Genomic DNA, 21,847 nt, shown 5'->3' with positions numbered 1-21,847 from the left:
GGCCAGAAGCTCTAGCGAAGCAGAATATAGAGCATTAGCACTCACAACATGTGAACTACAATGGTTTCTCTATATGCTTGATTATCTTGGGGTCCAACATCAGCAAGCAGCCACCATATATTGCGACAACCTCTCAGCCATCTACATCGCCAATAATCCAACATTTCATGAACGCACCAAGCACATAGAGCTTGATTGCCACTTCATTAGGGAGAAGATACAAGCTCAGGTAATCCACCTTCTACATGTTTCAACTTCAACTCAACTTGCTGACCTCATGACAAAACCTCTTGGAAGGCCTCAATTTGAAGATCTTATAAACAAGCTAGGACTGAAATCAATATACAGTCCAGCTTGATGGGGGATATTAAATTAATTCAGTTTTAGGATTTAATTGTTGACTTGGGTAGAATAGAAATATTGTATATAATTAAGGTCTATTTTGTAATTATGTAATTAGTAAGCCTATAAAGCTTATTCTCTTCTCTGTAATCGTATCAATTTTTGATTCTCCAAACTCTTCCTCTTTCCCTTCTCTGCTCTTCATCTTCTTTTCTCTGTAATGTTCTTGAATCTTCATTAATGAAATTCTTCCTTGATTCTCTTATTTCTTTGCTTCTCTAATTTTGATAGTCTTCTATAGGATGGAAACCACAGAATATCCTCCAACCGATTGACGACTATAAATAATTAAAAGTATAATGCAATTGTTGTGTGCCAAAATTATGCACAAAAGAAGCAAAACTACATTACAAATTACAATCCATAAAAGCTGTAGATAAAAAGCACAATATAGAACTCATCCTTGATTCATCACTTCTCAAATACACAGTACTTCAACAAATTAAAACTCATATATAAAGATTTTCACTTCTTAATAACATAACAGAGGTAGGTTTTCAAGACAATCAAACTTGAATGAGCATATAAACTAACACAAAGTTCCTTATGCAATCAAATCATAAATATGACCCCAAACATACAAGACGCCGTGTTCCATCTTTCCTTCAAACAAACTCAATTTCTGCTTTAGGTCTTCATCTTGGATTTCTCCATTGCTCTTGGGGCTGTGGATTATAAACCATAAAATTTAGTTCAGAACAGTAACACCAATTCTCACAGAATAACGATCAAATAAATACTATACATATCGGGAAAAGACTGTCTAAGTGAGAGAAGAATCGTTTGATTCACTTGAGGGAATTCAGCAACTATATATTCTAGGCAACCAGTATTATGAAACCCAGCTGAAACTATCATTTCTGTTTTTGGTGATATCTACTTCATCCATAAATATAAGTACAAACCTAAACCAATTGCATCCGAGCTCTTCATGATTTTAAGCCTCTTGCACGTGTCAATAAACATCCTGGGTCAGGATACAACAAAAAGTTAGAGCATGAACAAGTTCATCAAGCACATCACATTGATTTTTTATTATAGAATGCAACTCAGCCTTCATAAGCCATTCTTTTTTACATGCTAATAAGCTTATTCAAACCAATACTGAGCTACCAACACATGTAGACTTGTAATTATGAACTAAACCTCAAGAAAAAGCTGCAATAAACTGAATTCTACCCATATATATAGCAGATCTCGCTAATATTACAAATTAACACATTAGAATAGAGTTATTTGTCAAGCATTAAGGAGTCTTTTAACATTGCACCAACAAGAACCAACTAGTTAACTTGAAAATACACCAAGAGCAAAACAAACATGCTCAGAAAATAGAAATCGCCAAGGAGAAAAAGTGTGAAGATGAATAGTGACCAACGAACACCTAATGATGCAACCATAGTTCTAGTAGAAATTGAAAACAGAAAAGGAAAAGTTTTCATGATTCAGTAATGTTCTGAAATTACACGACCAAAATAATATCCTTCTCTCGATTAATTTTCAATATAACTTCCAACTGATAGGAGCTACTACATGAAAAACGTAACAGAATTTTCACTACCAAACTGCATTCATTATACCTGGGATTTGACTATCTCACTATAAATTAACTGCAGCATCTTTTATCACTTTGAATTGTAATGCAAAAATTTCAATCAGAAGAAATTTTAACAGAAACTAGAAAACTTGTTGTATATACAAATATCAGCAGTTGAATCAGAGTGGCTGCTTACTCTATTCAGTAAAATTATACAAAGAAAACAGTATTAGAACTTAAAATCTGAGATTGCAGAACATATGATTATCGCAAGCCATGTTTGACAGGAAAAAACGATTTAAATGAATTATTTTCCACTCAATTAAGAATGAGGTGACAATTATTTTTTCCCAGGGAGGTTATGTGAAAAAAATCCATGACCAATGTATTAGAATTAAAACCACATTATTATCTTGTATCGTGATCTCACTTATATAATTCTTCACAAGAAAAAGAGCCAGTATCCTCACATCAAATGCATGTTGCATACAATATTCATTAGAGGACTTCACAAGCCATGTATCATATTGCATAGTAGTAGCTAGAAACTGATGAATACTGAAAGACAAACATTCATCTTCATCTACACAAACTATTTGATGATAAAAGAATTAGCATATGTGGTGAAAACTTACTCCCATGGTACATCTCCAACAAGCATCCAGTCACCATCTTTATCCTCATATGTAATCACATATTCGGATCCATTCAGAAGATCTCGCAATTTACTTTCGCTCATCTTTTCCCTCCCAGGAGCTCCATGAGATCCACATTGACCTGGTGTTAAGATGAAAAAATTGACAACCATGTCGACACTATGATTGATACCATTGGGCTTTTATACTTCACCAAAAGTTTACCATGTCATAGAGCATGCAGGAATTGCTTACCTATAGTAAAACAGCTGAACATTTTCTCAAGAGCACAAGAAAGTTCTTGATAAGTAGAGCAAGTTCTCAGATCTACCTTTCTCAAGTAAGGAGCACCATCCATGCTGACCTTGACGAAAAGAGCACCAGGACCTGGTTTTCCATCAACTTCATCATTATTCTTTGAAGTTGTAGCCAATGTGTTTTTCCTAAATGACTTAATTGGAGGCCAACCAACAACTTGTGCCCTGCCAAACAGAAAGTTGCAAACATGGTTGTTATTATGAGCTATCCTATCATGCTGAAGTGCTCAACAGCTATCCTATCATGCTGAAGTGCTCAACAGCTCTCTCTCTCTCTCTCTATCTATCTATCTATCTCTACCTATCTCTAGTGATTCGAACTTACTTGGCAGCAGGTGCATTGCCACTGTTGTTAGAAGTGCCAGACTGATTCAGGTTGGTCCCGTTTTTGGTGTGAGATCGGTCCTGTGACACTTTTTGAGGCACCTCTTTCATCAAGGCTGATTGAGCCCCAGAGGGCCTAGATGGCAACATCCCTGAACCTCCAGGAAACTTCACTTGTCCCACAGATTGTGGAGAATCAGACTCTACCACATTCGAGTGAAACAGCCAGTTCTTTTCTGAATAAGCAGAACCCTTAACCTCTGAGAATTCATCCATGGTGTCAGAAAATCCTCTTTTGTTACCGGAAACAACGTGCTTCTGTAATGATGAGCAAATCCCATCTTTCAAAGAAAGCACAGGAAACAGTGGTTTCTCATCAAGTTTCCCCAAACTCAACAAGGAAACTTCTACTTCCCTTTCAGGAGATTGGGATCCAGGAAGACCAAGTCTCAATTCAGTAGCCTTCAAATTGAGATTATTCTTGTTATCTTCTGATAAGCTTGGGACAGCAGAGCTGTCAACTGAAGAGCAATCTGACAAACCCAGATAGTTACGTTCCTTTAAAGCACAGCCATTCTGAGAAACGGAGGGGGAAGAAGCAACTAAAGAGACATTGCTCTGGCCTTCCTCCTCAACACCCAAACGAGGTGGAGACATCACACAGCTTCACAAGTTAATCTCTCTTAACTGCTCAGAAAAATCCAACACAAAGTCAAAATTGACTTCCTTCCCTACACCCAATTGTTCAAAAGTACAATTAAAAGTCAAAAGAAACGTAGATATTTAATTTACACAGCAATGAAACTCACTCAAAAGCATGAAAAATCATGTTCAAGAATATCAATAAATATAACACAGCTACAAAGATAATCCAATCATCGGATTATCAAACTAATTCACAAAAGAGAGAAATTCTAAGCAATTTTTGTAACTGGTTTCTTCTTCAACAGCCAGAATTAACGCGACAAAAAACAATGTTTCGAAAAACCACAAAATTGTTTCTTCAAATCCCCCAATTTTAAGACTGGCCATCAATATCATCAGTAGAAGAAAAAAAACAGGGGGTTTAATGGTCTGCCCCACCGGGTCGGGTCAATAAATAGATGTTAATAAATACAAGTTTATGTCATTATAGGTTCCATAAAAACGGTGGTCAACTGTGTTACAGCATACTTTCATTTCTTCGTTTTTTCTTTTCCTCCTATGAAATTTCTTCATCAGCTTTTCATCAACCAAAAACAGAACAGATTCAAAAACAAGAAACAAACAAAAAAAGAAAAAAATGCAAACACACGAACTAAAGCAATATTCATTTAAAATGAATGGAAATCAAAAATCTAAAAGGCAATCACACTCCACACTCCTAATTTTTTTTCCTAAAGGCAAACAGAAGCAAAGAAGAAGAAGAAACTAACATACATTTAGCACAGAGAAAAGCAGCACCAAGATCTCAGCATAAATAACACATATATGAAGAAAAACGAACTTTTCAAAAGAGAAAAAATGAAGAAAAAACCAAAAAATAGAGAGGAAAAGAAAGCTGCAAGTAAAGTTAGACAGAAACACGCACCTTAAAAGCGAGCGGAAACAGAGAAGGAGAAGAGGAAGAAGATCGGAAAAAGCTTTAAGAAAAATTACAGTAGAAAAATGCAGGAATCGCAGGACGGAGAGAGAGAAGAGTCAGGGGCAGGCCTCAGGGCCCTTCCATTAAGCAGAAAGCAACAAAAGCACTTGGGGGAAGAAGAGGAGTAAGTTGAAGCTAAAACAAAATAAAAGGGCAAAAGTGAAATTAAACCCGAAAAGTCTGTGCTATTTTTCTCGAACGTCTCCGTCTCAAGTCTCAAGTCTGAACTCCTTTTTACATGCGCCCGATGTTGGTGATGTAATAGATCCAACGGCTCATATTTGTTTATGGAAGATGAATCTGGACCGTTGATGTTCTATGAAGGCTAGGAGTATTTTATGATGATTATTTTATCTGTTGGTTGTCGTTTGGCCCCCCTGTTTTTTAAAATTTTATTTTAGCGACAAAGTACTTGAAAGAGTAAAAGATGGTTTCGCCGTTTTGGGTTACAGATTCCTGCTTTTTGGCTTAAGCGTGGTTTAAAAGTCAAATATCTAATTTACCCTTGTCGGCCTTTAATGACGAATGTAGCCTTGTGCTTTTAGGTAGTGTCTGTCTCTGGCCCTTTTTCATTACAACGATTATTCCTCCTTTTACGGATAAATTTCGGACAATAATTGTTTTCTTAAAAATTAATTTTCTACTAACAAAAATTCGGTTTACATTATTATTCCTGCCAATAATTTTATATTATATTACATTTCAATTAATAAAAAGAAACTAATTTAGTGGGTGTTTGTTTCAGCTTTTTAGATAAACGTTTAGCGTTTCACTCTAAACCGTAGAAAATATAGCGTTTGGTTAGGTTTATATAACCGCAACGTTTAACATTTTCTCTTGAAACTACAGCGTTTTGGAGTTTTTCATAAACAGTTGTTTGTAGTTAGTTGTTATTGACAGAATTATCATTCTTATTAAAATTATTTATATTTCTACAGCATAATTACCGGAAAAACAAGGTTTTTTTCGTTCAATAAATTTTTTATTTTTTATATAGATTATTTTTATTAATTTATGTAACACATTTTTTATTTTATAATAGAATAAGGTGTAAAAATACTCTAAACATTTATAGCTATGAACAATTTTACCCTTTAATGTCTAAAATGGTGCAATTATACTCCTAATTTTGCCAGCCAATAACATTGACAAATTTGGTCAATTTGAGAAATAATCTATCAAACTGTCTTTTTGGTCATGAACATTGTCATCTACACTTCACATGTGCATAATTTTATCATCCTTAGTTACAGATCACAAATATATGATTAGATGTGAATTTTTTTTTAAGAAAATAAAAATATATATTATTTTTGTACGAGTTGGACAAAAAAAATTCCAATATTTAATCTTTTTTTAGAACCATTGGTATGTGCAATTGGTATATAATAAGAAATAAACCAGAGGGGCTATAATTGGAGATACCATCGACCCAACTTGTCAATGTTAGGAGTAAAATTGCTCTTAGCTGCCAGCGTTATGGGTAAAATTGCACCATTTTAGACATTAAGAGTAAAATTATTCCTAGTTGTAAACGTTATGAGCATTTTTTTGCATTTTTCTTTTTATAATTTCATCGTTGATTAATTTAAAACATGTCCATTTTAGACATTTTAAATCCGAACAGCAACAGTTCAATATAATTTTACCAAACACTGGTAATTAAACTGCTAATAACAAACAGCTAACAGCTTACTGCAACTGCAAACAGCTAACAGCAACCGCAACAGCTATTAGCTAACAGCTGAACCAAACATGCCCTTAATCTTAATTAATATAGCACAAGCCCTATGAATTTGTTAAAAAATAAAATCGATTGACCTTCATCATCGTTTTACTACATCAAGCCGTATTTTCTTCATTTTCTCTTTCTGTTTTGATGTTGTTACCGTGTTTTTGTTCCAACTCATTTCCTCTTTCCAAATACAAGATTTTCTTTAAATAATATAACAAATATATAATAATATTTTTTTTTGTATAATAACTATTTTATTATACTTATATGTAATTGTTAATTTTTTTTTTGCATGAAAGATTGGGACGCGATTAAGTGGCTAGACATGCCAACTAGATTGGCACCTCTAACACACCAAATCAACCCGAAATATTATTAATAAAAAAAAATTACAAAGGGGGAAAGAAAAAAAAAAGAAAGTTCAAAGCAGAAAAACTAAAGAAAACGAACACGAGCAACATTACAAATGTCGTCAAACACAGATGATTGACAAAAATGAGGAGCCGAGTGCCACCGTATAAGAGCAGATGTCGTTTTGCCAAAGCGGACAAGTTAATTCGCAGCCAAATATATAATAATATAAGTAAACAAAAATTTAAGAAAATAATAATAAAATATTGTTTGATGTTGCATCAAATTTTTTGATGTAACATCAAATTTTATGGAGAAAACCGTATTATCAAAATAAGAATACGGTTTGATGATGTGTTGGACATAGTCTTAGTCATACGAACTTGTATAAAGTGATATGATGAATTTTCAAAATTCACATGTCAAACAATAGATGATTTCATAATTAAATTGTGATGGGGCATATGGGTTGGACACATGAGGCCCGTCAGCCAAGCAATCACTTGGATCGTAACCCTATATAGATGCAACCAACCCCATCAAATAGAGGTTTGACTTCTCTCTTACTTTCTCCCTCTCTAATGGTATTCTCTCTTCCATTTACTTATCTAATTTGAGCGTCAAAGTGTTTCCCGAGACCGTTTATGATACAAGAGGAGCAATCAGAAGCAGAGTGACCTCGAAAATCGCATGTTTCCATTATTTGGTGCGGTGAGCGTGGAGTAGCAAGCAATCTTCATTTTTCTTCGGTTGGAAAAATCCATTCGGCAGCCAATTATGGCGGATCATCAACCAACTCCCACCCTTGTAAAGGAGATGATGGTTGCACCTAGTGGGGCACCTGGCTCCGGATGGGAAGAAACCTTGTTAAGCCCTATTGGGATGCCTCAGAATCTCGTCTCTTTGCTCAAAGAAGTTGAATCTGAAGACGCAACGTGTACCCTCCATACAACTCATCAACGTTATCAGAACAAGCCACCTTGTCGGTTAAAAATTCCACACAAATGAAGATCATGGAACACCAACGAGCATTGCAAGAGGAGAACGCTAAGATTTGGGGCTTCCTCAAAACACAAGCGACCCCACAACAACAACCCAACCTCAACTTCCCAAGTATTGACAGAGCCAACCTCAATACTCCTTATGGAAGTCACTCTTCAAGGAACGCGGTCCATGGCCCCACTCGCAGCACCACCGCTACCTTCGGCTCCTTGTGGAAGTCACTCCTCAACGATTTAAGAGTCTGATCAATGAACTCGTAGACTTGTCTTTTGTTAAAATATCATCTATAATCTAAATCAAATTCCGTTTAATTATCGATATACAAAAGAAAACGATAAATAAATACGGGAATATAAAATAGATTACATCACAATCAAATGGCACAAATAGCTCTAATGCATTAGATCTAGTCCTAAAATAACCTATTAAACCTGCAAAACCAATAAACATTAGGTGCGAGATATTTGGACTCATCTTTCGGATTTAACTACGACATCGGACTCGATCAAATATGACTCAATCAAAGCATATCAATCTAACACAACAACATGCAATTATACCCAACAATCTAGTTTATAGTTCTAATCGGTTTAATATTTCTGAAATGACCAAAATACCCCTATAACTCGAGATTGATTTTATTCCATACAAAAACATATTAAAGCATATAACATAAAATAAATGTCAATTTATCGAAAATAAATTATTTATACTCTACCCAGACTAAAGACATAATTCTGCCATTCTGTCACTGTAGCCGATCGGCCACATAAACAGTCGATCGGCAACAGGAGGTCCCTGATCGGCTTTCTACCGCAGAATGGAGAGTTCTGCTTCAAAAAGGCCAACAATGGCGGATAAAATCCGAAATAAGAACAAAAGGAGCCAGACAAGTCGTAAATTAAAAGGGAAGACTTTAAAAACCGTTCAGAAATTACCTTTTGAGCTTTTATCTAGTTTTGTTGTTTGTTAGAAATCCATTCACAGACGAATAGAAAACCAAGAAGCAACCTGAATCCGACTTCAACAAGTCAGAATATAACTAGAATCCCAAATGAGTCGCTCCAAATGTGTTTGGAATGGGTTGTAACAAATGTTATGGATTTTAAACTCGAAAAACTATATTTTGAAGATTACAATGCTTCAGAATCAGAAACAAGCAAGAATCAATTCCACCAAAGTGTCAATTAACAAATGAACCCGCTTTTGGTGTTTGATTTGTGTTAAAATCACTCAACAATGTATAAGTACTTACTTTTCTCTCAAAAATCCTTCTTTTGTAAAAAGTATTTTTGAATTCTCATGTGTTAACCCCCTCTTCTTGCAATCCTCTGTCCATTTATTTGGTTTTTAGGCAGAAAACTGCCTAAGATTTGAGAATAAAATGCTGGAAACTATCCTTGTAGCTGATCAGCTACGGACGTGGCAAAGGCAATTTCAACCGTTTATTTCGAAGAAAACGACACAGTTTTAAGAAAAAAGAGTGTAGTCGCAGATCGGCGACAAGGGTAGTCGATCGGATACTCCTAAAGAAAGAAATGGTTTTTTCAGCTCCAGGTCGTGGTTCGAATCCTGACTCGTGCTCCTATAAGTTATGATGTACAATCCACCTACAACAACTGTGCGAGGTAATATAGTCTCATCATAAGGGTCGAAAAAAAAGTTTATGCTCACAGCAAGTCAACCTTTAGAATCAGCATATTATTCATACAAGCAAGTGAATGGTGGGAAAGATCCTACTTCGATCCACTCGACCCCGTCTTTAAAGATTTCCTCCCCGATAATCGGCCTAAATTTCTACAAAAAAAACTTAGACCTAGCCCATTTGGTCCTACGGATTTGACCGGTGCATTTGGAAAGCCACTGGCTTAAATTCTTCCAAAGAAAAAGGACAAAGTAAAGTGACATTATCTTCATCCCTAACTCGAAAGGAAATATAATCAACATTTTAATCAGCCTCACCAACCCTTTCTCGAAAAATATCTAAAATAATAGGCCAACACTGCTACCTTAATGCCAAGGCTTCCTTAACCCACGAGCCATCCCCTAGTTGCAACTAAGAGATTCGATTCTAACGCTTTCGGTGAGAGACAGTAGCATGAAAAAACTTGATGTTTTAGTCCCCTCCTTCTAACCATTGAGATTTTAGCCGTTTCTTCCAATATATTTTCCTAATTAAGTAACGAGTGGAGCTCGCTATGAAATTGTAGAATTTTTGCATCAGAAGTTGCACCCTGGGACAACAAATCATGTGAGAGACTGCTCTTTACATTTTTTTAACGGGGCAAGAATTGTGTCTGGAAATTAGAACCTCACACATCTATATCTTCCCGATATTTGTTAATCCGAGGTAACAACTCCTCCATATTCAAATAATCCCATGTTTGAAGAACTTTATCAACAAAACTCTACTCTTTAACCCAGCAGATTTCAAACCAAAACACTTGGGGGCGAGAAACTTGAGATACATAGGAATGAATAATGATAGGAAGATGGTATGATGAGGAAAAATTAACACTATGTAACGAAGCTTTTGGAAACATTATTAACAAACTCTGTGAAACTAGACACCGATCTAATCTCTCTTTCATAAAATATATTGAGCCTCTTCTACGCTCCCAAGTGAACCCATAACTTTCCAACTATAAGTCAGTTAACTTACAGTTTGATAGTGCATTATGAGACTCATGCATAAGAGATAAAGGGTGTTCATTCCCACCACGCTTCTCCTAAGGGCTCAAGGTACAATTGAAATCCCCCATTACACACCATGGAAGTGACGAATAAGAACACTAATCACGCAAAAGATCCTACGATAGATTATGTTTAGAACAATCAGGTTGGCCATAGAAACTTGTACAACGCCAAGTCTCTAACATATTGTCAGAAATAGTCACATCAATGTGAGTTATAGAGAAGCTCAAAAGAGAAAGATTTATGTTATTCTAAATAAATGTCAAACTCTCACTCCTACCTTCACGGCCAGCACATAAAAAATTATCAAACTCTACTGACTTCTTTAGCATGAATAAAATTTCAATTAAAAACATAAACAAATGTCTAATACTCTTAAATAATTTTTTAAGAGTAATAACTGTCTGTGGATTGCCAAGGCCATGTCAGATCCAATTTACACTAATCATTATCTTTGGTGGGACTCCACTCCGAGTTTGGCCGCTATAGAAATCAGTAACGATCATCACCCTCTTATAGGAGGTGTTTGGCCATAGGACCTCACCTGCTTCATCCTGGGGTAGGGATAAACTATCTAGCATGTCCTCCATTGAGTTAATAAGATAGAATCGAAGGCAACCCCCCCCCCCCCCAAGATAAATAAGAAATTTCACAAACTTTGGGGTGCACGGTAGCGTGGAGTCAAAAAATTGACGAAAAACACTAATTCTCAATAAGGGAGAGAAAAAAACCTTGACTCTCAACAAGGGTGATATAGATCGATTTTATCTGAAAGTTTTAATCGTAAACTTACAAAGAATACCAACTTCTCTAGCTAAACTGGAAGGAGTGAATTCCAAGTTTCATGGACTAAATCCATAGGAATAGTGAAATCCTCATTGTTGAAGGTGAAAACCTTAACAAACTTCACAAGAAAGAAGATATAATATTGATTGATAAAAAGTTAAAACATTACAAAGAGAAAGAGATGAATTTATATCATCTCAAAAACCTAATTGCCAAATTACAAAAGGGTAAATTATCTAGCTAATTAGAATACAAAGCTAAAGGGTAAATTGGGTTAATGGTAAAGGGGTGGCATGGTTGTAAATAAGGAGTGGTAGAGTTGCAATTAGGGAGTGGCAAAGGTGTAATTCAGGAGTGGTCCCAAGCATGAAGAACTTGGTGAAGAAGTATCCTACAGACGGGACACGCCCCGCGTAGGCCTGGCTACGCCTCGCGTGGTGCAGCTCCTGATCCTGGCGCGTCTTGTTGATGGGGTTTACTCGTGGCGTCTCTAGTGTTACGCCCCACGTAGTGGACCTCCTGAGTAGAACTCGTTCCCTATGCTTGATATGCGCCCGCGTATGAGGAAGCACGCTCCGCGTCCTTGGGGTTACGCCCCGCGTACATGACCTCCTAGAACTGGTTCTCTTGAAGGTTCGATCCACGCTCCGCGTATTGGGCCCTATGCTCCGCATGGAATGCCTTAGTGACCTCCCTTCCGCGTGTCTTCCCCTTTTCTCGGTGGCCCCAGAGTCACGCCCCACGTGTTCTATTTTACGCCCCGCGTAGAGCAAGATGCCCTCATCATACTCCTCTTCTTCAAAAGAGTTGGTCCCCAACTCAACTATAGAATAAGAATGGTGCTTGGTAGGTGTTATCCACTCCATATGTTGTTGGTTTCTCCTTTTCTCTATGAACTCTTCCCACACCTCAACTTGTGTCTTGTTCTTGGTGCTCATCCCCCGTAATGCTCGCCTCAATATCTGACCGACATCGAATGGAATATCTCGGCGAAAGTGATCAAACCAATCCTCCACGATGCCTTGGAAGCTCCTCCACACTCCCACGATATGTCTAACCGACCAACCCCGGATCTCCCCTTTCTCCACTTCACGAACATGGACCTTGATCACAACTTCATTCCGCTCATAGCCGACATCAAATGGGATGTCCCGACGACACTTGTCAACCCACTTTGTAGTGATCCCAAGAACACTTGTATCGACTCCTTTGCCTTGGGTTAACAATCTCGTGGCTTCTCGAGTCGCCTCTTCACTAACTTGGCCTTTATCCCGCCATTCTTGAATTTCTTCCATTCTCTACATCACCCGGACAACCATTCCCATTCACCAAGTACTCTTTGAAGCTCAGTCTCTTCACCATAAAATCACTCCTCATTGACTCCTCGTAGGGTTGACGTCCCCTCAACAAACACAACATATATCCCAACACATGCATCTCAATTAAGAACAAAATAACAAGTTCCGAATTTACCAAGTGGGAGGCTCGATTCATTCCTAGTGTGCATGTGCTAGGAATCTCATTTCTTCCTAGAGGCGTCACAACGTACTCTTTATCCATCTCCTTGAAGCTCAAGTGACTATGAGGCAGACATAGCATACAACCTCCCGGATCCTATGCAATGTCACGTGGTATCTTCCCCAAAGGTAGAATGCCCCGTGTTTGTCCATTGAAGGACACATACTTCCCATCTTCGGACGTTGGTCCCACATCACCACTTTCCTCCATTCCCTTCCAGAACTCTCGCTCATAATAGTCAAGTTCATCATCGTTAACGAGCTCAATGTCGAAGTTTCCTTCTCCATCAATCTCCTTTTGTAGCTCATCTTCTTCTTGACCATACAGAATTTCACTTCCCTCTCCGTCCTCGATCTGTTCTCTCCCATGACCTATCGTTCCTAGTGGCTTCGCTCCATCGTTCAAGCCGACTAGTTCACGTGCTAAGCCGCTTGACTCAAAAGACATGCAACCACCCAACATGATTGAACCACTAACATCTCTCCTATCACCTCAGCTCGGCTCCAAGACGTTCCTTTAAAGCTTGTGACAAACTCGGTTGAACCATAATCGAAAGAAGTCTCCGTTCAAGGAAAACGATCAGCTCTGATACCAACTGATACAGATCGGTTTTATCTGAAAGTTTTAATCGTAAACTTACAAAGAATACCAACTTCTCTAGCTAAACTAGAAGGAGTGAATCCCAAGTTTCATGGACTAAATCCATAGAAATAGTGAAATCCCCATTGTTGAAGGTGAAAACCTTAACAAACTTCACAAGGAAGAAGATATAATATTGATTGATAAAAAGTTAAAACATTACAAAGAGAAAGAGATGAATTTATATCATCTCAAAAACCTAATTGCCAAATTACAAAAGGGTAAATTATCTAACTAATTAGAATACAAAGCTAAAGGGTAAATTGGGTTAGTGGTAAAGGGGTGGTATGGTTGTAAATAAGGAGTGGTAGAGTTGCAATTAGGGAGTGGCAAAGGTGTAATTCAGGAGTGGTCCCAAGCATGAAGAACTTGGTGAAGAAGTATCCTACAGACGGGACACGTCCCGCGTAGGCCTGGCTACGCCCCGCGTGGTGTAGCTCCTGATCCTGGTGCGTCTTGTTGATGGGGTTTACGCGTGGCGTCTCTAGTGTTACGCCCCACGTAGTGGACCTCCTGAGTAGAACTCGTTCCCTATGCTTGATCTACGCCCGCGTATGAGGAAGCACGCTCCGCGTCCTTGGGGTTACGCCCCGCGTCCTTGGGGTTACGCCCCGCGTACATGACCTCCTGGAACTGGTTCTCTTGAAGGTTCGATCCACACTCTGCGTATTGGGCCCTACGCTCCGCGTGGAATGCCTTAGTGACCTCCCTTCCGCGTGTCTTCCCCTTTTCTCGGTGGCCCCGGATTCACGCCCGCGTGTTCTATTTTACGCCCCGCTTAGAGCAAGATGCCCTCATCAAATGGGAGGAGAAAATCTTAATAATAATTGTTTTATTTCTCATTTTTTATTCCCCTTCAAAAAATATTTTTTAAAAAAAAAAATTCTTCACTGAATCTGAGTTTTCTTTAGGTTGGTTCCTTTTATTGTTGCACAGTCTATTTTTTAGTATTGGTTTGGAAGCTCCACATCTTTATTTTGCAAGAGTGAAACTGAGTGATAGAAAAGCTAATAGAAACCAAAAATTGGAAAAGAGAAAACTAGGTGTGAAGGATGGAGCAGCATGCACAGCGGTCGACGACAAGCGATATGGCTTTAACAAATGAAATAACTCTTATATATGCTTAACCTAATTAGGTGGCATAATAAGGGCTAATCATCTTTCACTTTTATATATATATATATATATATATATAAATTTATTAGGTAAACAATTTATTAGTCTCTATAATTTTACATATTAGTTCATTTATTTTTAAAAATAATTATATAGTTGTTAAGTTTTTAATCTTTTTATTAAATTCAATGGTGATCAATTATAGACTAAATAAAATGATCATTTTACAATATTTACAATGATTCAACATTTTTTTTCTTCTTTGTATGTTTTTTTCTTTTTTCACATACTAATAATATTAATCTCTCACATATATAATAATGATTTATTAATTTTTACATAATTACATAACATTAATTTTGCAGCATAGAATTTGTTTTATTAAAAATGAATGAAATATATTTGAAAAAATTATAAATTAGGAGAGATATACCCATCAAGATTCTCTTATATCTTCTTCATTTGTTTTGAGTATAGATTCAGTTTGTTGCTATCTAATTGAGGAAGGAGGCTTATCTTCTTTCTTCCTCACCCACCAGTTGTGTTCTTCTATAGTTTCTTTTTCTTTGTTTGGTAAATTTTTTTTTCATTGGATTTCATATATTTTGCCGGATCTCTTAATCGTTTGATTTGTATCTGTTGTTCATCATCTTTTCATTTGTAACATTTTCTGGTTTAGCAAGAGCGAAAATGGTAGATCTTATCTGTAGAACACTAGATCTACGGGATTGCAAAAAAAAAAAACGATTCAGATCCGAAAATTCTAAATGGTTTAAATGAAGAATTCAAGACTACAGTTGCTTCTCTGCGAATTTGAAATGACGAGCAGTATATGTTCCATTTGTTGTTTGTGTTAGCAGTACCTTTAATGGGTTTTTTTTTTTTTTTACTTTTTGTAGTTTATTTATTACCCTCGTGGATCATGTATTAAGCATAGCCTATACTTATGTAAGGTTTTATTCCTTATTGTTTTCATGCTATCATTATACTCTTTTTATTATCTAATGAAATTTTAGAATTCTCAAAATATATATATATATATATAGTTTTTAATTTTTTTTATCAAGAATGTTAAATACTAGTTGAATAATATTATATTAAATAAAAACAATAAGAATAAAAGTTAAGAGAACAAAGATATTCTGATTAAAAAAAACAAACAAACAAAGATATTCTATTCGTAATAATGTTAAATTTTAGTAATTTTGGTTTAGAATTTTTTTTTTTTTTTTTTTTTTTTTTGTAGACACACAAGTTCACTTTTTTTAATGTTCCATAAAATACACAAACTATATAAACTTACTTGTTTGTTTTATTATATTATATTTTAACTTTGTTTTTTTTTTTTCTTTTTTTTTTGGTTAACATTGAAATTAAAAACGAAAGAAGCAGGGAAAAAAAGAAAAGAAGCAGCAAAGACCAAAAACAGAAAAAAGAAAATTAAAACAAAGAGACAGCAAGCAAACTGCACTAACTAGGATCACTAAGTGATGGCTTCTAAAGAGTCCATTTTGAGCAGTTCTTCAATTCCTGAGATTGTTGCTTGAAGAGGTGTGATTCCCATCTGGAATTCATGTGCCTGAAATGCTAAAAAATCAGCACAGCGATTACAGTCTCGATGAATATGGGATATTCTGATTGTTTCGAAAGATTTCATCTTATTCTGAATACTTCGGATTAAGGACCGTGAAGGATGGTGTAACGGAAAATTTTGTTTTATGCTGTTAACCACTTCCAAATTATCAGACTCCACAATAAGATTTTGTACCTGAAGTTCCTGTGCAATTTTCAAGCCTGTGAGAATTCCCCAAATTTCTGCTTCAAAAACATTGCCTACCCCGATATTATGAACAAAACCCCCCATCCAATTGCCATGGTTATCCCGGATTGAGCCTCCTGCTGCAATTTTCCCCGACCCTTCTCTCCTTGAACCATCAGTGTTCAATTTAGCTAATCCTTGTGAAGGTTTTTGCCAGCCCAATTGCACATCTTGCTTCACCTTTCTATTTTGCATTCCCAAACACAGTTCCCAACTCATTTTATTTTCATTCACTCTTTGCACAATAAAATTCTTTTTATCCCTGGGAATATCATTTCCTGAATTAAAGATGGTTTTGTTCCTCCAGGACCAAATATAATAGGAAGTAAGCACAAAGACAATTTGCCAATTCTCCATCCCAAACACAGATTCAGTCGCAGCGATGCAGTTGGAAAACCAGTTACTGTCATTCATGGAGAAAAAACGTTCGTGACTGGCTGTCGGGATCAGATCCTTCCAAACTTCAGCGCTGGTTACACAATCTCTGAGAGCATGAACCATCGATTCCTCCATACCACAACATCTAGAACAGACTCCCGCATCAATCAAGTGCCTCCGTTGCCTTTCCAAGTTGGTCAAGAGACGGTTATGAAGGCCTAGCCAGGCGAAGGTCTTAATTCGTTGCGGAACCTTAAGCTTCCAAATGGTTTTAAAACTTCTGCTGACTTCCAATCACTGTTATTCAGGAGCTCGTATGCCGCCTTACAAGAAAAGAGTCCGGACTTTGAATTCCTCCATCTAGGCATGTCTCTAATATCTGCCTCTCTTCTAGCGACGATGCACCTTAGACGAAGAATAACGGTTTCATCAAAATATTTCTCCAGGAATTCCCAATTCCATTGACCATCTGCTGTAAATAGGTCTGCCACACTCCAATTTAAATCCTCTTCTGCGATTGGAATTAAAGCAACCTCCTTCAATTTAAATTATCTAGCCAGACATCCTGCCAGAAAGAGATTGATTTGCCATCTCCTAAGCTCCAAGCTAGACCTTCCGCAAAATCATCGAAAACTGCATTAATACTTCGCCAAAGATGTGACCGGTGTTTACCGTGCTTTTTTACTCCTCCGAAAATTATGTCTTTTTTATATTTGGAGGCGAGGACACGCACCCATAGGGCTTGTGGTTCTTTCCAAATCCGCCACATAATTTTCATTAGGAGAACTTTGTTGTTTTCCTCAGCTCTACGAAGGCCAGTTCCCCCTTTTTCTTTAGGCTGGCAAACTGTCTTCCACGGCACAAGGTGCATTCGTTTCTCTTGGTCATTGCTGCCCCAAATGAATTTCCTATTGATTTTATCCATTTTCTTAAGAACACCTGAAGGAAGCAGATTTGTTTGCATTATATGGTTGGGGGTAGCTGATGTTACTGATTGAGCAAGGGTAATTCTTCCAGCTAGGGATAAAGAGCTAGCTTTCCAAGAGCACAAATTAGACTGCATTTTGGTGACAATTTCAGCAAACGTTGCCAGCTTTACTCTATCGTGTAGTAGAGGAACTCCCACATATTTCCCAAGGCACTTAGTGATCGGGATATTACATTCGAGACTCAGGCTCCGGGCTAGGTTGTCGGACACATTCTTGGAGACACAAAACTTAGACTTGTTAAGATTGATTTTTTGACCTGAGATCTCACAAAAGACATGCATAGTCTCCATAAAGCTTCTAATTTGACTCGTGTCAGCCTCTAGGAAGATTAGGATGTCATCTGCAAAAAATAGGTGGCTGATGGCAAGGCCATCACGAGCTAGTTTTATGGGTCTGATCCTTTTAGAGTCAATTGCATCCTTCAGAAGGTGGTCCAGCCGTGCCATACAAAGGACAAAGATGTAGGGGGAGATGGGGTCGCCTTGCCTAATGCCTCTGGTAGGCGTGAACGAGTCTGAAGCCTCTCCATTTACTAGCACCTGTAGAGAACTAGTTTGAATGCTCTGATTGATGATAGATTGCCAATGTACTGGTATACTGGTTCTGCTAAGAGTGTCAGCAATGAAGTTCCAGTTAAGACGGTCATAAGCCTTTTCTAGGTCGAGCTTGATTGCAACAAGGCCTTTCCTTCCCTTCTTAATCCTCATAGAGTGTATTACTTCCTGTGCAATAACAATATTGTCGATAATTTGTCTCCCCGAAACAAAGCTGCATTGGATGGGGGAGATAATTTCTGGGAGGAGTATACAGATTCTGTTTGCAATAATTTTAGTAATCAACTTTTAGACCACGTTGCAGAGGCTAATAGGTCTAAAGTGGATAAAGGAGGTAGGGTTGGGAATTTTGGGAATAAGAACTAGAAGAGTCTGATTAACAGAGGTGAGGGTATACTTACCTGAGAAGATACCAACCACAAAGTCATATAAGCTTCCTTTCACAGTGTCCCAATGTGTCTGGTAGAAATAGGCTGGCTGGCCATCCTCCCCCGGCGCTTTGTTAGGACTCATGTCGAACATGGCATTTTTAACATCATCATTGGTAACTTTGCGAAAGATCTCATCCGAAAGCCCTTGATCTATCACAGGAAAAGAGTTGATAGGGTTGGCTTCCGCTTGGTTGTGGGTAAGGTCTTGTCGAAAAAGGTTCATATAGAAGTTCCTAGCTTGGTTCCGAATTTCATCAATGCAATACAACCAGTTACCTTCTTCATCCTGGATAGCTTCAATCTTATTCTTCTTGCGGCGGATCACCGTGGAAAGATGGTAAAATTTTGTGTTCCGGTCTCCTTGTGTTATCCACTGGTTTCTAGACTTTTGATACCAAAGGAGCTCTTCTTGTCTCAACACTGCGGTTAATTCATTTTGAAGAGATCTTTCTATTCTGTCTACGCTTTCGTCATATTGTGAAGACAAGGCTCGTTGCACACCTACCAAGTGACTGAGGAGCTTCCGTTTCCTAGCGTGAATGTTACCAAAGACCTCTTTGTTCCAATGTAGGGCGTTTACTTTGAAGTCATTGGCTGCCACTCTAGGGTGGGTATCCTTTTTCCAGGACCGTTGAACCACATTCTTGAAATCTGGGTGGAGATCCCACGACATCATATATCTGAACGGTCTAAGCTCTCCCTTACCTACTAGCCCTTGAAGTTTGAAGAGAATAGGCGCATGGTCTGAATTTCTGTAGGGGAGATTAATTACTGTCGCTTCTGGAAAACATAGACGACTAGCATTGTTCCCATATACTTTGTCTAGACGGACCGATAGCATACGACGCCTCCAAGTGAACCTAGAGCCGGAGAAGCCTATATCCATAACTCCACAAGTATCCATCATACTATGATGTTGAATACAACGTGCACCATAGTGTTGGCTGCCTCCTTTCTGGTCCTCCAATGAGCCAATGTCATTAAAATCCCCCATAAGAAACCAGGGGTCAGTTATCCCCGTACTAAGCTGAATAAGGTTGTTCCACATGGCATTGCATTCAGTTTGACACGGAGATGCATAGACCGTAGAGAGAAGGCAAATTAGTTTCCCATTCTGCTTAACTTTACAGTGAATGAATTGATGGTGTAGCTGAATAAGTTCGATTTGTATGTGAGATTCCTTCCAGAAAATCCATATCCCCCCAGACCGGCCTACTGCCTCCGAACGAATACAACACCAACCTCTAAATCTATCCACCACCTTCTGCGTAGCAGTTCCACTCACTTTTGTTTCCAACATAGTAAACATGACAGGCTTGTGTAGCCTCAACATATCATTAAGGTGAAGGCGAGTTGTCCTATCCGCCGCTCCTCGAACATTCCAAGAGAGAAAATCCATTACAAAACAAAACAAAATAGGGTGAACAGGCACTCAGGTAGCTTAAAAAAAATTGTAGTGCTGATCCCAGGTCTGGTGTCCTGGGAGCTAGACTTTTGATTTTTCAACTTTTTGTCTAGAGTTTCTTGCTTGGCTTGTACCTCTATCTCATCAGGACTCAGGTTGGGGGGTCTGTTATTTTCTTTCCCATTTGGTTTGATCCTAAAATCTCCTGGTGGGTTTGGATTGAGGTGGGGAGAAACTGTAGATAACTTTCCAGTTCCAATAGCATTACCTGTAGTAGTAGCTTCATGTATCGTTGAAGGATTAACCTGTTGGCTGTCTTGTTCATTCGCCGCTTCTACCATCTGTAGGACATCAAATCAAGACCCATTCCCATACTGATTTTCTTATCGGTCTATTCCTTTTACGAGCTTCTTAGGTAGCATGGCTGGTTTGTAAGTGTGGTCTTTGTCTGGGTAGTGAGGTCTTCCACTTCTGCTCTTTTACTTTCTTGTTTAGAGACCTTCTTAGGAATCATTGGAGTCGTCTTGCTGTTTCTTCTAGCCGGTCTTTTGGCCGTCATCTGAGGGCCATAGTCGTTGAGAACCTCATCCCTTATGATCCCGTCTGTTATGTAGCTGTGGGTTTCTACCGATAGATGCTCATTTTTTGCTTCAGCCTCAGTGATTAGAGAAGGGCAATGTTCCTGATTGTGCCCATAAAGTCCACATTCGTAGTATATATTGTGGAGCCCTTCATATTCTATGCGGTGCACCCTATTTCTTAGCTTGTATTTAGATAGAAGGGGCTTGTTCAGATCAACCTCGACACATACTCGAGCAAATTTGCCTCTTTCTGCCGAAAGAGTGGTCTTGTCTACATGGTGCACATCTCCGGCCATTGATCCTAGCTTTATGAGAAACAAGTGGTTATAGTACTCAATGGGCAAGCCAGGGAATCTAATCCATGTTAGGATCCTGTTAACCTTCTCATCTAGAGGATCAAAGTTAGGTTTCCATGGCTGAATTGCCAGGACATGGTCTGCTATCAAGTAAGGGCCGTCCTTTATTGCATATTAAAGGCACAATATAATCGAGATCTCTGGATTTTTAGTGTTATTCGTAAAGTCTCTGATAAATTATTTTTGACATTAATTGACCTTTTATTCACTAACATTTCTAGAGTGAAAAGTTTATTTTGTAACTCTTCACAACAACAACAAAAAAACATGGTAAAGTTGCTACAGAGGATTTACTGTGTAAACACGGTTTATTCATGGCTTCATGCTGCTGTCTCTGCGTTTCTGCCCAGGAATCACAGTAACATCAGCTACTTCATTGTCGATTTGCGCAGCGGATTTGGAAAGCCATCGAGGATGCATTTTTAACTCATCCTAACGCCCCTCAGCCGAATGAGTAGCTCTTGCAGCGAGCCTCTGAGCTGCACTTTAGTTCGCAAGTCAAACAGCTATGGCGGAGAGCGATATGGGTCATTTGGAAGGTTTGGAATAACTTTATTTTTAATGAAATCCCGATTGATGTTTCATTCAGGGCCGGCTCTAGGGGCAGACCGTATAGGCGGCCGCCTAGGCTTCCAATTTACGGGTGTTAGACGA

The 21,847-nt window shown here is 38.0% G+C and overlaps 1 protein-coding gene across 2 annotated transcripts; it reads right to left on the bottom strand.

Annotated features, from left to right (window-relative positions):
• Positions 1-781: 781 nt before the first annotated feature.
• LOC136229257 (auxin-responsive protein IAA9) lies at positions 782-5,043 on the bottom strand. Of its 2 annotated transcripts, none has more exons than XM_066017910.1 (6): positions 4,786-5,043; positions 3,217-3,946; positions 2,830-3,056; positions 2,575-2,716; positions 1,308-1,369; positions 782-1,067 (listed from the first exon to the last, which is right to left on the bottom strand). In XM_066017910.1, exons 2-6 carry the CDS (start codon positions 3,870-3,872, stop codon positions 1,030-1,032), a joined length of 1,125 nt encoding a protein of 374 aa, XP_065873982.1. In that variant the 5' UTR covers positions 3,873-3,946; positions 4,786-5,043; the 3' UTR covers positions 782-1,029. The 2 variants fall into 2 exon arrangements, with proteins under 2 accessions (XP_065873982.1, XP_065873984.1); XM_066017912.1 differs by having other exon boundaries at positions 3,217-3,902.
• Positions 5,044-21,847: the final 16,804 nt, after the last annotated feature.

Source organism: Euphorbia lathyris, chromosome 5 (genome assembly GCF_963576675.1).
Source record: "Euphorbia lathyris chromosome 5, ddEupLath1.1, whole genome shotgun sequence".
In the NCBI taxonomy this organism is placed as follows: Eukaryota; Viridiplantae; Streptophyta; class Magnoliopsida; order Malpighiales; family Euphorbiaceae; genus Euphorbia; species Euphorbia lathyris.
The sequence above is the reverse complement of the archived record's forward strand: the minus strand, read 5'-3'. Positions and strand labels throughout refer to the sequence as shown.

Excerpts from the sequence above, each read along its gene's own strand:
- LOC136229257 (XM_066017910.1), bottom strand. The coding sequence starts at position 3,872 with ATGTCTCCACCTCGTTTGGGTGTTGAGGAGGAAGGCCAGAGCAATGTC. Across the intron at positions 2,717-2,829 it reads GTTCAGCTGTTTTACTATAG|GTCAATGTGGATCTCATGGA; the intron begins GTAAGCAATTCC and ends TCTTAACACCAG. Across the intron at positions 1,370-2,574 it reads GTTGGAGATGTACCATGGGA|GATGTTTATTGACACGTGCA; the intron begins GTAAGTTTTCAC and ends ATCCTGACCCAG.